This window comes from Macrobrachium rosenbergii, chromosome 16 (assembly GCF_040412425.1).
Source record: "Macrobrachium rosenbergii isolate ZJJX-2024 chromosome 16, ASM4041242v1, whole genome shotgun sequence".
Lineage (NCBI taxonomy): Eukaryota > Metazoa > Arthropoda > Malacostraca > Decapoda > Palaemonidae > Macrobrachium > Macrobrachium rosenbergii.
The window spans coordinates 34,057,005-34,073,761 of NC_089756.1; the positions used below are offsets into that span (position 1 = coordinate 34,057,005).

At 36.5% G+C, this 16,757-nt stretch overlaps 1 protein-coding gene across 1 annotated transcript in view; it reads right to left on the reverse strand.

Annotated features, from left to right (window-relative positions):
• Nucleotides 1-16,757, reverse strand: part of LOC136846926 (titin homolog) — a 231,395-nt gene that overhangs the window by 150,548 nt on the left and 64,090 nt on the right. Inside the window, exons 11-13 of the mRNA XM_067118179.1 lie at nucleotides 12,017-14,076; nucleotides 8,841-9,026; nucleotides 5,773-5,919 (exon numbers count right to left, since the gene is read on the reverse strand). Of these exons, the coding sequence (XP_066974280.1) occupies nucleotides 5,773-5,919; nucleotides 8,841-9,026; nucleotides 12,017-14,076 (2,393 nt within the window). The remainder of the gene's footprint in view (nucleotides 1-5,772; nucleotides 5,920-8,840; nucleotides 9,027-12,016; nucleotides 14,077-16,757) is intronic.

Here is a 16,757-nt window from a genome sequence, read left to right on the forward strand (position 1 = left end):
GTTACCCTACGCACCAAACACCCCTTACCTAACCTAACCTCTATGCCTTCTACTTATTCATTTCTTTCTACTGCGCATTTCTCAGTACTCTAATAAGATTTTATCACGTCAAAAACAACGCAAAATCGGACGCTAATTGATTTTTATTCAGGAGATGAACCCTATTCATATGGAACAAGCCCACCACTGGGGTCACTGACTTCAGATTCAAGCTTCCAAAGAATATGGTGTTCATTAGGAAGAAATACGAGGACGTAGAGGGGAAAATAGAATAAAGAGGTCTCTTTAAAAATTAATAAATTATTAATAGATAAAAATGTATCAAAATACACGAAGAATAGTATTAGGGTAGTAATGCACTGCATTTTCGCTTGAACTTCTGAAGTTCCAATTGCACGACATCCTCTGAAGGGAGACTGTGCGAGTATCTCAAAATCTCTTCATCACAGATAATAGTCGATGCATTAGGTGTTATATTAAACTCTGTGTTTGTAAGTTAAACTAACTAAACAATGTCACATTCTAGAGATTTTTCTAACAGACATTGTAATTTGAGTATATAAACCGTAAATTATATAAATATATATATATATATATATATATATATATATATATATATATATATATATATATTAATTATCTATTTATATAAAAATTTAAACGCTTCGCCAACCATAATTCCATATCAATTCTTACCTGAACGGTTATGACATATCACCCCGATCTAGAAAAACCACCATAAGTTCAAACAAACCTATAACGACTCCCAAATGAATATATAAAACAATAAAACGTAAAACAAAGGATTCCATCCTCCCCCTCCCCCCACCGCGCCTGCAAGTGGTTTTTTAAACCCCGGAAGATACGAAGCTTTAGAGGAGGGCAAATGGCTCCCCCCACCAACCTCGTCGTCGGCTGATTCCTCTATTTCTTAGTCCCCCTGACCATAGCCCTTTTATTCCCTGGGATCAATGTGTAATTTGTGTCACTTCCGTCCTCTCCCTCCCCTTCCTTCTTTATTATTATCTGCTTCCCCGTCCTCCCCATCATCCTTCTTTACGTCTTTCTTCGCGTTTGTTCCGGAGTTATTTTTTCGTCTGGGATTTCTTTTTCACTTTGGTAAGGTTTGAGTTTGTCTGTTTTATATATTATTATAAGTGTCTTTCGGTTAATTATTTGATCTGTAATTGCTTCTTGCTCTCATATAATATATATATATATATATATATATATTAGTATATACAGTACATATATTATATATATGCCTTATTTATTTTTATTACGCTTATGCCTGATATTTGATATATCACCAATATTTTATTTTTTATTCATATCTTTCAATTTCTTCGTCCAACTCTTTCTCCCACGCTAGTTTCTAGCCTAACATCGATTAGTTACTATTATTTCTATCAGTTATCTTTTTGTCTAATCTTTATCATTCGCATGCCTTAGTCACCTTGCTTCATCTCCCGTGTTTATTATTTCTTATATTCATCATCTCTACTGCGTCTTCTTCGTTATGCATGCGTGGTTTTTATTATCTTTACCTATATTTCAAATGTAATTACGTCTAACTGCATTATATTAGTTTTCAAATCTTCCCTTTGATCCTGTATTTATTTACCAAACTGTCAATTCACTTCGAAGTTTCTCCTATAATGTCCTTTCGCCTTTCAAAAAAAAAAATTAATTTCTTTATCCTACTCTGTACCTCATCAGTTTCTTCTAATTAATCGTACCAAAGATTTACATCATAAAAAACAAGATTATTAATTTTGAACGACTTCCGTTTTCTATATGCAATTACAGATATAACTTTAACTAAAATATTTATATAAATTTAATCTTACTTGCCAGGTCAATGGATCCCACTCCAGTTTCCCTTGATCCCTAATCTTATCGAAACCTCCAACAGTTTTAATCATGACAATTATATACAGTCTGTTCCTAGAACCTTTTGGTCTCATATACGATTGTTTACTAATATTCTACACGGCTGCAATTGGCTGAGACACCTCTAACAATTTTAGTCATAACAATTATACAATCCTGTTTCTAGAACGTTTTTGTCTCACATATGATTCTACGCTAATATTCCTCACAACTGTAGCTCCAGTATCCCGTAGGAGGCTAGTGCCGTCACTGCACCTCATGCGGTACACTGTAGGCATCACTTAAGGTTCTTTGCATCGTGCCTTTGGACCCCTAGCTGCAACCCCCTTCGTTCCTTTCACTGTACCTCCTTTCATATTATCTTTCTTCCATCTTGCTTTCCACCCTCTCTCAACAATTGATCCATAGTGTAACTGCTTTGAGGTTTTCCTCCTGTTACACCTTTCAAACTTTCCACTGTCAATTTCCGTTTCAGCGCTGAATGACCTCATAGGTCCCAGCGCTTTGGCCTAAATTCTATATTCATTCAATTCAATGTAACTCCATTAACGTAAATTCACTTCTAACAGGTCGTCCTTCGAAGACCTTGAGCTATAACTCCACCTCAGTTGAGTCACCTGACCGGGCGGGTGGAATTAGCGTAGAGTGCATACACAAGGCTGAAGCTTCTTAATCGGACCTAATCCCTCTACAGCCCTGACCTTCCTTCCTTCCTTCCTTCCTTCCTCCCGCTGATGCAATCAATAAAGCCCAGGTGCCGCTGACCACAGGTAAGTGTGTCACAGAAGCAATTATTAGTGAGAGATGTAGATGTACCGCTTGCTGGGGTCTTTCATTTGTGCGTAGCAGACGTATACTTTTGTGGGGTCTTTTGGTATGAGCGTGTGTGAGACGTACTGTGCGGTTTGTGGTCTTTGACATGAGTTGATTGTTGTATGGATAGTTGTATTATTATTATTATTATTATTATTATTATTATTATTATTATTATTATTATTATTATTATTATTATTATTATTATTCAGAAGATGAACCCTATTCATATGGAACGAGCCCACCACAGGGGCCACTGACTTGAAATTCAAGCTTCCAAAGAATATTATGGTGTTCATTAGGAAGAACTAACACAAGGTAATGGGAAATACAGAAAGAAGATATCACTTACTAAAAAAGAAAAGAGGAAGAAAAAGAAAATAAGAAAAAAAATAAATAAATAAATAGGCGTGAGATGTTCCTGGTTTGCAAGGTCTTTGACGTGAATTGGTGGTTGTATGCGGAAGTGTACACGCGTGTACGATGTACAATTTATGGTGTCTTAAACAGAATGTGACGAAAATGTGGATAATGTACGTGCATGAGATGTTCTTGTCGTGAGCGCTCTTACGGAGCTTGATGATATTGTGGATGATGAGTGTTTGCAAGTGCGTGTGTGCTAATGTGAGTTTTATGGGTACACTTTGATTAAGATTCCGGCCCTATCAGAAGGCTCTTATGCGGAAATTATACTTTAATCGCATTAAATAAAAAAAAAACCTTAAGGTGATTTGATATTCCTGCGATTTTATTCTATCAGAATCATAAGATCGTAAGAGTACTTTAGGTTATTAGTATAACAAGCATTTATATTTAGGGTCATGATTAGACGAGTTTTGAAAAATTTTGAAAAATTCAAAACATGCATATTAAATACATAAAGAAATGGGCGAACTGTAACATCTAAAAAACTGACTCATGGTTCGCAGATTAAAAACAAACTTTGACAAGAGATAGCCATGGTTATTTTCCCCCTCCCCCCCGAGAGGTTTCTCCCCATATTCCCCTCACTTCTCTCCCCTCTTTCCTACCAATCCTCCTCCTCCTCCTTTCACTCCTCCGTCGTCCATTCCGCCCCTACCTCCGTGCGTCGGCTTGCGGGCGTTTCGGCGACGTTGGCTGCTGCTGCTGCTGCAGCTGATGATGATGGAAGGGGTGGCGTGGGCGGCTTTGGGCGTCCTTGAGGTCAGGTGGGCGTGTCGTGAGCCATGCGTAGACCTCACGCTCCTCCATTACAGTCTGAGCTGCCCTGACCATTCCTGGTGACCTGACCTCATCTGGAAATCCATGGGACCCCGAGACTCACGTCATGTGTGGGTCAGGGGTCGTTGGAATGGCGAGTTTCCGAATAAATCCTCTCTTTCTCTCTTTCAGAGAAGACGGGGTGAGACTTGAGAGAGAGAGACGTTTCACCCAAAGTCTCTGTTTCTCTCTATCCTATTCTCGCACCAAATTCGTCTCTCTTATGCTTAGAATAAGGGGAAGAGGGGGAGTAAGGGAAGGGGAGACTGCAAAGATGCGACGTTGCGTGACAGGGGAATCTGCCCGGTAATTCTCAATTGCTTGTTATTTGATTGCCATTGTGATGTGGAAGTGAATCAGAATGCATTCGTGTTCTTGTTTTACGTAATCGTTAAAGGAGCATCTCTATGCATCGGTGCATGTACGTACGTCCCGTGTTTATGCTGTCCTTGTTTTGGTTCGGAGTGGCGTGACCAGGTCTGATCGACCAGGTCATTTGTTGTGTAGGTGTGCGTCTGTATGTGTATGAGTGTATGTGTTTGTCTGCGTGTGTTCGTGGGTGAGGGGGGGAGGGTGGGTGTGGGGGTTTTTGGACGGGAGGGTGGCAGAAGTCTCCGACGGAACGAACGGGAGACGGAAAGAGAGAACGGGAGAACGAGAACCCGCGTCTTCATGTGATCCGGACAACGGTCACAAGGTTACTGAGGGAAGTCACGAAAATCTTGGGTTCACGAAGTTTGCTTCTTCTTCTTCTTCTTATGAGCTGTTCCTCCTTCTCTTCGTCGTCTTCATCCTCGTGACTCCTCCCACCTGAATTCATCTTGCTGGCGGTGCCCCCGAGGCGCATGCCCGTTCCGAACCGTTCTCACCTACTGGAGGACCGTCCGGAATAGCTAGTAGCTATTGCCTGCGCTCCAGTAGGGTCCTCGGTGCGTCTTCGAGCAAGAGTTGGAAAGCAGTCAAGTGCGACGAACTGCGTTAAGGGAGGAATAATGGGAGCGAGCGAGGTGTGGTTTCATATCGGTGACAATTAGGAAAATAAACCTGATGGACAACAATTCTGGTTCCTCAAACGAAAGCTGTAAAGAATTTGATTAAATACAGAGAATGCATGGGAGAGGAAGGAAATGATCTTCCTCTCTGTTGTTGGTTATTCGTCGTCGAAAAATGAGAATTAAATACACAGATGGCATGGGTGAGAAAGGAAGATATCTTCCTCTTCCTTGTTAGCTATTCGTCGTCGAAAATATATGCATACATACATACACAAATGTATGTATACATATACATACTCCGGCTGAAAAGAAGTAAACAACATTTATCCGAACTCCACAGAACCTCCAAATTCAATGACAGTTGATGTAAGAGGGTCCCCGAGTTACAAAAAATGGAATTCCATTTTTCATCCGAGTGAATATATATACGTCATCATCAAAATACACCTTGTGTAATAATACACTGGAAATCGATTTAATACAATAATACACCTTGTGTAATACACTTGAAAGCGATTTAATATTATGTTGTAAAGCAAGTGGCAGCGGGTGGGTGCTTCAATTTTAAGGCAAAGGCCACTGAAAATGCCTTTGTTTAATTTTACCAGAAAAAAAATGCCACAAATATGAGAAGAAAACCAAAGTGAGAGACATCTTTAGATACCTTTTGAAACAACAATGAAAGACTTTTCCACTATTATTAATGAGAGAGAGAAAAAAAAGGGGGGGGGACACTCTTACATCTTACTGGAACCCCTAACGTTTGAAAACTCCCCGACTCTGCGCCCCAAAAAAGGAAAAGCTGTCAATCATTCATTTCTTCCCTTACCCTATCTTTCTTCTTCTTCTTGGATCGCTTGCCTTCTCCGTCCTCCTTCTCCTTCTTCTTCTTCTTCTTCTTTTTCTTCTCTGTCGTGCCATCGTCGTGGGCGTTGCCATTTTCGGCTGGTTTCCCCTCCTTCTCCTCCTCGCCTTTCTAATGTTTCAGAAAACGGAAAAAGGAAAAAAAGAGAATTATAACAAAATCTATTTATTCAGAAAAGGAAAAAGGAGGATTTAATTATGACGTATATCTCTTATTTCAGAAAAGGAAAAAGGAAAAAAAGAGAATTATAACAAAACCTATTTATTCAGAAAACGGAAAAAGGGAAAAAAGAGAATTGTAACAAAATATATTTATTCAGAAAAGGAAGAAGGAGAATTTAATTATAACGTATATCTCTTATTTCAGAAAAAGAAAAAAAAAGAGAGTTATAACAAAATCTATTACTTCAGAAAAATAAAAATAAAGAGAATTTAATCAAAATCTATTATTTCAGAAAAATAAAAAAAGAGAATTATAGCAAAATCTATTACTTCAGAAAGAGAAAAAAGAGAATTGTATATAAGAAAATTAATTAAATAATATTTCAAATAACAGAAAGAAGAAAATTAATTATAATAAATACCTATTTTCTAATGTTTCAGAAAAAGAAAAGATAATAACATATACCTATTACTTCAGAAAAAGGAAAACAACTAATCAAAATAAATATCTAACATTTCAAAAACCGAAAGAACGAAAAAATTTAATTATAATAAATATATATTATTTAAAAAAAAAAATTAATTGCAACAGATATTCCTATCTCGTTATGTAAGAAGGTTTAAGAGAAAAAACAAAAGAATGCTACGTATCCGATTTCAGTTTCATTACGATAAATATCCGAGTCTCGTTATATAAAAGGCTGAAATAATGTGCTGAGTATCCGATTCCAATTTCAGTACGATAAATGATAAATATTTATGTCTCGTCTTATAAAAAAAGTTTAATAAAAATATAAAATGTGGTAAGTATTCGCTTCCTGACATTATAAGCGCAGATGTTTAACTAGGAAACATGGATGTTCATTACATTATATATATATATATATATATATATATATATATATATATATATATATATATATATATATATATATATATATATACATATATATATACTAAATGTAATTTATACTCTAAAAATAAAGGAGCGAAATGAAGCTGCGTGTATGATGCATATTCCAAATAAAAGTGAGAAGATCGCACGTATGAGGTATTTAAGTGAGTAAATGAGATATTTAAGTGAGTAATAATTCTATAACTGAAGAGCTGACGTTCCTTTCTACAAAATGATAAGAGACGACGTCAATCGTCATTTCTTCCTAATACTTTCACATCAACTGATTTGTGGATCACTTTTGAAATTATTACTTGACATTACTAGATACCGACATTACTTATCTTAATATTAAGTTCCTTCAAGTGCTTGGCAACATATTAAAAAAAAACTGAAAACTTAGCGAAACTAGACATTCTCTAATCTGTTAATCGGAGAATCGGATAAGAGTATCTAAAAATGGTAGTTTTCCAGATCTTTAGCATTAAATATAACCCGATGAATTTATAGAAATAAATGATTTAACGTGATTATTATTCGTTATTGTAACTCCCGACTAATCTTTGAAAATAATACAATACCTTTCAGAAAATTAAATACGCATTACTCTTTTTAAAATACAAAAATATTCATATTTTCTAATATACTTTAAACACAAATTGGCATTCGGCGAAGTGTTTAAAACGTTCACATTTGAGGAAAACAAAGGCATAATTATTGTTAACGTAACATACACATAAAAAAGCATAATGAAAAAGTTGCGAAGAATTTCATGAAAAGAAAAAAAAGCCTAGAAATTTAAGTCACTATAATAAGTTAGTAAAATAAAAATAAAAAATGTATGCGGCGTTAATTAACATTTTATCGTATTTAGTTGCTAAATATTGCATAAAAGAAAATTAATACTCATTGTAGAAGTAGATAGCAAAGTGGAAGGTTTACTTACAGCCGCAGTCGTCTGGGAATAAAGTATAAATAACTAAATACAAAGTCTTACCAGTATTCTTCCTAATATCGTATATTAACACTTTCCTCTGTCGTTTTCAATTGTTGCTCAATTGTTGCTTTACTTTTTTTACATCATGAACAATACCAAATACGTACTCTCTCTCTCTCTCTCTCTCTTTGTCTTCAAAATTTAATATGCCATGCAATTACTTTACTGATTATCCACGTCTCATTCTCTCTTTATCTATCTTTCAGATGTTAAAAGAATCTCTCTCTCTCTCTCTCTCTCTCTCTCTCTCTCTCTCTCTCTCTCTCTCTCTCTCTCTCTCTCTCTCAAAACTTGACATGACATCCAATTACTTTACTGATAACCCGCGTCTCATTCTCTCTTTATCCATCTTTCAGATGTTAAAAGAATCTCTCTCTCTCTCTCTCTCTCTCTCTCTCTCTCTCTCTCTCTCTCTCTCTTTCTAAAATACTGAAATCCTGTCTCTAACCCAATGAACCTGGCACATGGAATGCCATCTAAACCAGTCAGCCAGTCCTCTAATATATCAGGTCAGATATGTAACTATACCAGGTCATAACTATACTGCACTGCCTACATACATTTAATGCGTCAGGTCAAACTACGTTGTATCAGGTCTCCAGAGTAATGCACTCGGACATATTTATAATGAATAGGGTCACACCTGCATTGCATTTGGTCACATCAATAATGCATTAGATGCACCTGTCTAATGCATCCAGACGCAACTAAGATGCAGTGCATCAGGTCAACCTGCAATGCACCAGGTCACACCTGCAATGCACCAGGTCAGCCTGAAATGCACAAGGTCACACTTGCACTGTATCAGGTCAACCTATAATGCACCAGGTCACACCTGCAATGCACCAGGTCAACCTGAAATGCACAAGGGCACACCTGCAGTGCATCAGGTCATCCTGATATGCATCAGATTACACCTGCCAAACACCAGGTCATTCTACAATGTACCAGGTCACACCTGCCAGACACCAGGTCATACCTGCATTGTTCCCCAGAAGTCTACTTGTTCCCCATCATCTTGTCCGGGTTTATCAGCCTCCTCCTCATTCTTTTCCTCAACCACTTCCACCTTTTCCTCCTCCTCCTCCTCCTCCTCAATATAGTCACTTGCTGAGTCCTCAAGCTCCTCCAGGTACTTGTTTGACCTTGACCTGGTCCTCCCCACCTGTGGTTTTTTTTTAAGGTAGGGGAGGGTTGGGGATGTAGAGGAAGGTAGAAGAGAAAGAAACGAAAATAAAATTAGTGAGTAAATAGAGCAAATAAAATCAATACGCTTTAGTTTACTTGTATTGTGTCACTTTTAAGATTTGCATGAAATTGTGCCATCATTACTAAATGGTAAATCAAAAACCATTGTCGTTTTTATTTAACGTTACTGCTTTTTCATTCCGCTTATCACGGTTCTAGATCAGATTACCGAACTGAAAAAAAAATATTTTCAAAATAACACATATAAACTTGTTTTCATTTTTCATGTATGAAGAAATGTTGAAAATACCATACTTTCACATCACTATATCATTATATATATATATATATATATATATATATATATATATATATATATATATATATATATATATATATATATATATATATATATATATGTGTGTGTGTGTGTGTGTGTGTGTGTATGTGTGTACATGTGTGACACAATACAGTAAGACTCAACTGCACAGTTACAGCGCTGTACCGTTCCTCAAGTTACAGTGCTTAGGCTGTGCCGCAGATGTTAGCTAACTTGAAATAGATTAAAATAAGCTCTATGTAAACATAATGAAATAAAATAAGCTGCAAATGAAATTCAACAAAATTAACACATAACAACAGCCATTAATGGTAAGCTGAATTTATGACACAAAATAAAATAGAGCAAAAATATATGAAAAAAAAAAAAACAGTTCTGAATAACAACCTAAAATGATTTAAATAACCTTTGGAATTTTATGCTTTATACTTACTCAGTATTCATTTCTTTAGAATTAAATAATAGTAAATGTCATTTTTGAGTTTACACTTGTAAGTCTACTTTAGAATAAACCACTCTAAATCCTAAAGACAAAATGACTAAATTTAAAACACCTACTAACTGATTTATACACTTATAGACAATTACAACAAATTTTAATGTATTAAAACGTTTAAACACTCAAACATTTATTACTAGGAGGGGCTAAACAATAATTTATCTATTTAGGAAAACACAGCCAAGGAGGATTTTATACAATGAATCCTAAACCACAGTAAATGCCGAGTTCAATTATGCACCCATGAACCGCCATGAATGTGATTGGATGTTCTGTAATGTACATCGATGTTCAACTGGAATGTTTACGGAATTTGAAGGAACAGATGGAATTTTCAAAATCAAAAGCTGCAAGAATTAGAAAACCTGATTTCTGAATTTCCCTCGACTTCCTCTTACTTCTTCCTGATAATAATAATAATAATAATAATAATAATAATAATAATAATAATAATAATAATAATAATAATATTTAATTTCAATGTTATCGCGAAGGGAAAAAATTAAATTGCGAATAAAATCAACATTAAGAATGATGATAATCATTTATGCTTTTTCCAAAGTCGACAGTCATTGGACCCAAAAAAAGAAGATATCAACAGTTTTTAAAATAATGACTACACATATGTTTACTGATCATAAATTAGGAGGCAAGACTGAAAAATGTACGATGTTTAAAAGTCAGTATTAATTCACTAATCTCAGAATTGAATTCTGGACTCACACAAGAATAATAATAATAAACGAAGTAACTAATAAATTGAGCTAAACGACGGATTTCAATTAAGTCTGAAATTAAGCAAGAATCAAATTTTTGTTCGTCTTTGCATTTTGCGAAATATATTTAGATCGAACATCTATGACTATAAAAGTGCATTATCAATCACAATACCTGTGTTCTAAGCAAAAATAATTACGGCAGAAATATCACAGTTAAAAAATAACAAAAACAATTATAACAACAAACTGGTTACGGTAATTTCAAAGAATTTTTAAAAAAGAAGCCGTATAATAATTATAGTACAATATTTTTCATTCCAGTTAAGCCATCAACGTATATGACAATGAGACTAACTACTGAATGTACAGATGATATGCAATATTGGCTAGCCATTGTAGAGTTTATAATCAATATTTTTCATGTGTTATGTTTCAGAAAACTGCTTCCGTATATTTAATATATAAAACAGAAAAACTCGGCAAAGTAAAAGTAAGTTTTTCGTTGCAATAAAAATTGTTAAAAAAATTTTGGTCTACAATTTTCACTGTAAAAGATCTGTTTCTCTCGAGCACTGTAATTTACACAGCATTAGGAAGTGTTTCATGCTCCCATTACCGTTAAAAGTTAACTTCATTCACTTCCCCCATTTTAAAATTTTTGTTGAAATAACGAATGACAGTTATAAAAACCTGAAGAAATCATTACATCATATGTACTGTTTTGAATCAACGACTCTCGATTCCAGATGATTAAAAGATTACAAGTGTTCATTACAGAAATTCATTTCTGCTAGATGCTACAAGTGTTCACCTAACCTTCGTCACAATGACATGAACATCTGCCCACTGTACTACCAACTTCCTCGGGGAGGACCTCCACAATGGCTGACCATTTCAAGATGTATATCATGTACATTCCCCCATTCTCATTCCTAAGAGGAAAATTTAATCCCTTAACCGTAAATGTGAAACTTTTCCCCGAGTCTAACCTCATCTCTGAAACTATATCTCATGCAAAACGTTGCCACAGGCAGAAAATGAATGAAAGAAAGGCACACTGAAAATCCTCAAGATATCGAGGTTTTCTCTTGCTTAATTTAAAATGTAATTCAATGGCAACTACTCTATTAGCAACAAATGTTTAGAAAGAAAAAATGAACAATGAAGTAGGTCTTGTGAGATAGAATTATTTCCTGTTTTTCCTGTTTGTGTATCAAAATTCTAATATTCTGAAATACAGCTAGCTAACATGGAAAACATCCCTCAGAAAAAAAAACAAACCTAATCAAAATGCTCTGTTTGGTTTCTGCCTGAAGCAAAGTCTGCTTACGAAAGTGAAGATAACCCCTAAAGACCCTACTACACCCGCCAAATGCACTTAAGTTAGTGAGGGAGTAAGCTACACTTACATTGTTAGACTGCTGTTGTACACTAGGACAGGGGACCGTGTCGTGCATGGTGTGCCCATCACCCATATCACCAACACCACTAACACCACTAATCGTGCCCGCTGTCGATGACACAGCATCGTCATCACCATGTCCCTTCTCCTCCTCCTCCTCCTCCTCATTACCGTCATCAGAGAGGGCTGAGGAGACACTCACGCTGTTAGTATTATTCAAGGGGAGATGGGTGCTGCCGGGGACCTCCACCTGAGGGGTGCATGCCACTGTTTCTGGGAACTGGCTTTCCTTGGGAGAATCTGTCTGGTTTTGGCTAGGGTCCTGGGAGGAAGTTAACTCAAGTGGGGAGGTGACATCTGGTGGGAAACTATGTTCTGTGGGAGACATGGAGCCTAGAGATATTTCCAAAGGAGAGTTGGGTCCTGTTGGTGAGTTTGAATCTGCAGAAGACTGGGAAATGTCTAGAGTCTTTTGACCACTTGGGGAATTCAACTGAAGTGACGCCATAGAAGCAACCAGAGAGTCAGGATCTGCTTTTAGTTCTTGCTCCAAAGGCTCTGAGTGAGATTTGCAAATTTCAGCAAAGTCTAGGACCTGTACATCAGCAGATTTTTGAGTTCCAGAAAGATCTACAGTATCTGTTTTGGAGGAGATGGTGTCTAAGTCTACTAAATTGTGACTTGAAGAGCTCTGTTCTGATGATTTGATGATAGGTTGAGAGCTAAAGTCTACTGTGGAATTCTGAGAATCCTCTAGGACAGTCAGAACTTTGACAGAGCTAGAATCGGGGCAAGGACTTTGGTCCTTTGGAGAACTTAAATCAATAGAGGAGGCATCACAAGATGAGACATCTACAAGGTCTGTCAGTGACATCTGAGTATTCTGAGTTCCTTCATTTAGATGCTTTTGCAGTGAGGTATTGGAGGATGAGGACTCCATGTCAGGCAAGTAGTCAGCCTGTGCATGAGTATTACCTAGTTCTGGATCAGTGCACGTTGAATGGGTGACAAATTCACACATAGCCTCGCCGCTTGACAGGGAAGCTGTTTCTGCTACTCTTATATCTTCAGAACTGTCAGATGCCTGCGAAGAGGGCTTTTTGGTATGCATAGGTAGACGAGGCTGTAGCATTTCCTCATGGTGGCTCCGTATATCCTCAGATGAAGTTCTTGAAATCTTGTCGTAAGCATCTGTATCTGCGTCTGAGTAGAGACGTTCCTTTGAATCACTTTCTGTTATGCTTAGAGAGGAGGATGATGAGTGCCTTTCTCCAGCACTTGTGGCACTAGTCTCTGATATATATTCGGTTTCAATAACTTCAACATTATTAGAGAAACTAACAGTATTAGTCTCTGTAACTATACGGGAGGTTGTAATCTCTTGGAATATTTCGCTACTACTTTGCTTAGTCTCTTGGATGCATAACAAATCTACTTCTGAATCCTCATACTTCTGCATTGACTCAGAGTTATTAGTATTCTCTAAAATATCATTATCATACTCAATCAGATTTACTGTTTGTTGGGAATTAGCATTTGTCTTATTGTCTTCATCAGCTGTTAATTCAGCCCCAAACAGAGCCTCTGGCATTGAGGGCTCTGGGGATGACTGTTCAATAGAGCCAGGAAGGTCAGATGAAGACTCTAATGAATCAGGATTGCTGAAATCGTCTACCTTCATAGGAGAGAGGATATCTATGCCACTCTCCTCATCTGCAGCTCGTCCTACCGGATCATCGAGAGGGCTGTGGGTAAGGCCTGTGAGGGAGTCAAGACTGAACGCAGTGGGAGCAGGCCGGGTCAGAACAGGCTCAATGGAATCGCAACTCAACAGGGAATTGAAGGAAGGAGGACACGGCGGTGCCTCCAGGGAATCAGGTTGGCACAAACGGGCGCTCAATTCAGCCTCAATTAATTCCTGAAGGGAAGGGGCGGTGCCCCGGGGGGAGGTCTTGGCAGGAGTGAAGGGCAGGTTAGTGTTGACATCAAACTCGAGAGAATCAGCCTCGACTAAAACATTACTTACGCCCTCCCCTCTGCTCTCCTCCACCTCACTCATCCCAACGCCTGAAAAAGACATGAAAGAAAATCCATATTAGATGTTGTTGTTGTAGATTAACCTGGCTTTACGCCAGCACGGGCTCTTGTTGCCGCAGCAGCCCATAACAAAGTCATTAGATACAAAAAAATAAATTTTGCAGGAAGTTACAAATGGAAAGATGAAATTATGAAAACCAGTTACATCAAAGGATATATACAACACAATATTCACATCTTAACAGTGAAGGGACAACCATGAGATCTTCGAAGCAATTAACTAACAAAGTCTTCAGATACAAAAAATATAGTTTGCAGGAAGTTACAAATGAAAAGATGAAATTATGAAAACCGGTTACATCAAAGAATATATACAACACAATATTCACATCTTAGCAGCGAAGGGACAGCCAAGAAATGTTCGAAGCAATGAACTATTCAGGAAGTATGAGACTAAGACATAAATATAACAGTTAATCACTGCGCATCTTTCCAATAATTAGTGACGTTTGAGGCACCGTATTACGAGTTGTATAAGCATATTATACCAGAGAAAGAGAGAAAAAAGACCATGAGGACTGACTCGACGTGGATGAAGTAAAACATTTTGTACGTCATTTATCTAAAATGCAGTTTCATTTCTCTGGCACTACAGGAAAGGTAATCTGTCGATTTTGTGATTCTTTTTATTTCATATTAGGAATAGGGCTTCTTTTGCTGCTATTTATGCTGAAACTGATAAAAAAACAAAATGAATAACAGGAAAAATCCTCTAATTCTTAAACTCTCAGTATTCAATGTTCATATGCTGAGCCCCTCAGAAGGGTTACTGAGTTTCAGGAACTTCCCTCCCTCCGTCAGAATTTACAACTAGAATATTCTTTAAGTGGGAGGGAAGTTGGACCTCCAAGAACTCTACAGACACTTTTCAATATTATTTCAATAAAAATAGAGAACAGCTTCGCAATTTCTTTTTGATTCAATATAATAACGAACGAATCACAGAGAATTATATGAATCTTCCCACTTACCTTATCTTATACTACTAAGCCTGATGTTTCTCCAAAGCGAAAAACATTACATTTTTAATCTTCCTTTGGCTGAATCCAAATAAAAAAAAAATACACTCAAAGGCCCTGGAAATGTGCCATGTCAGGAGGACGTAAACATGGGGCTTTACTCCCCTCCCCAACAAAAATGAAATAAGAAACATTCAGTTCACTCAGAACATCGAGATAAATCCCCGTCGAAGTGACAGATTCGGGTATCGCATGTCAAATGAGGCAGGACTCAAATGACGTCGTTTCATTGCTTGCAAAAGTAGAAATGGGTTGAAAAACCTGGAACTGTTGTGTGCTTGTATGCAAGTGCAATCATCATTACTCGTTTCGCATGTGATTTTGAACACTGTGAATACTTGCTCTTAGAATCTGCGTGAAATAGGATTAGATGTCGATCATTAATCCTACATTCCTAGTATGAATCCCCAGCATGAATTCTGATATTACTAAAATTCCTAGTATGAATTCTGATATTCCTAAATGTCCTAGTGTGAATTCTGATAGTCCTAAAATCACTATTACGAATTCTGATATTCGTAAAATACCTGGTATGAATTCTGATATTCCTAAAATTCCTATTATGAATTCTGATATTACTAAAATCCCTAGTGTGAATTCTGGTATTCATAAAATTCCTGGTATGAATTCTGGTATTCCTAAAATTCCTAGTACGAATTCTGATATTCCTAAAATTCCTAGTACGAATTCTGACATTCCTAAAATTCCTGGTATGAATTCTGATATTCCTAAAATAACATGTATTAAATCCTGGTGGGTGTTTTTTTTTTTTTAGTGCTTTCATGCACATACTTTGGAATAAATTAAAAGAACACCCAATTACATAGAAAGCTTCCCACAAATCATAACATCGATATGAGTATAATTACAAAAAGGACATTATTAGGATTGCATAAATATAAGAAGAATATTACAAAGCGTAAAAACATGAGAAGGACATTACTAAGAGAGTAAAAGTATACGGACATTGCTAAGAGAGTAAAAGTATAAGAAGGACATTACTGAAAGTAAAAATATAAGGACACTACTGAAAGAGTAAAAGTATAAGTACAGTACGACTAAAAGTATAAGAAGGACATTGCTAAGAGAGTAAAAATCTAAGAAAGACATTACTAAGAGTGTAAAAAAAAAGACATTACTAAGAGTGTAAAAATATAAGGACATTACCAAGAGCAAAAAAAATACAAGGACATTACTAAGAGTGTAAAAGTATAAGAAGGGCATTACTAGGAGAAAAAGAGAGAAGTCAAATCAAAGTATAAGAAGGACATTACTAGGAGAAAGAGAGAGAAGTCAAATCAAAGTTTCAAATTCTGGGAGAAAAAGTATAAGAAGGACATTACTAGGAGAAAAGAGAGTCAAGTCAAATCAAAAGACAAATCAAAGTATAAGAAGGACATTACTAGGAGAAAGAGAGAAGTCAAATCAAAGATTAAGAAGGACATTACTGGGAGAAAAAGAGAGAAGTCAAATCAAAGTATAAGAAGGACATTACTAGGAGAAAGAGAGAAGTCAGATCAAAGTTTAAGAAGGACATTACTAGGAGAAACAGAGAGAAGTCAAATCAAAATATAAGAAGGACATTACTAAGAGAAAGAGAGAGAAGTCAAATCAAACACTGATATATACAGA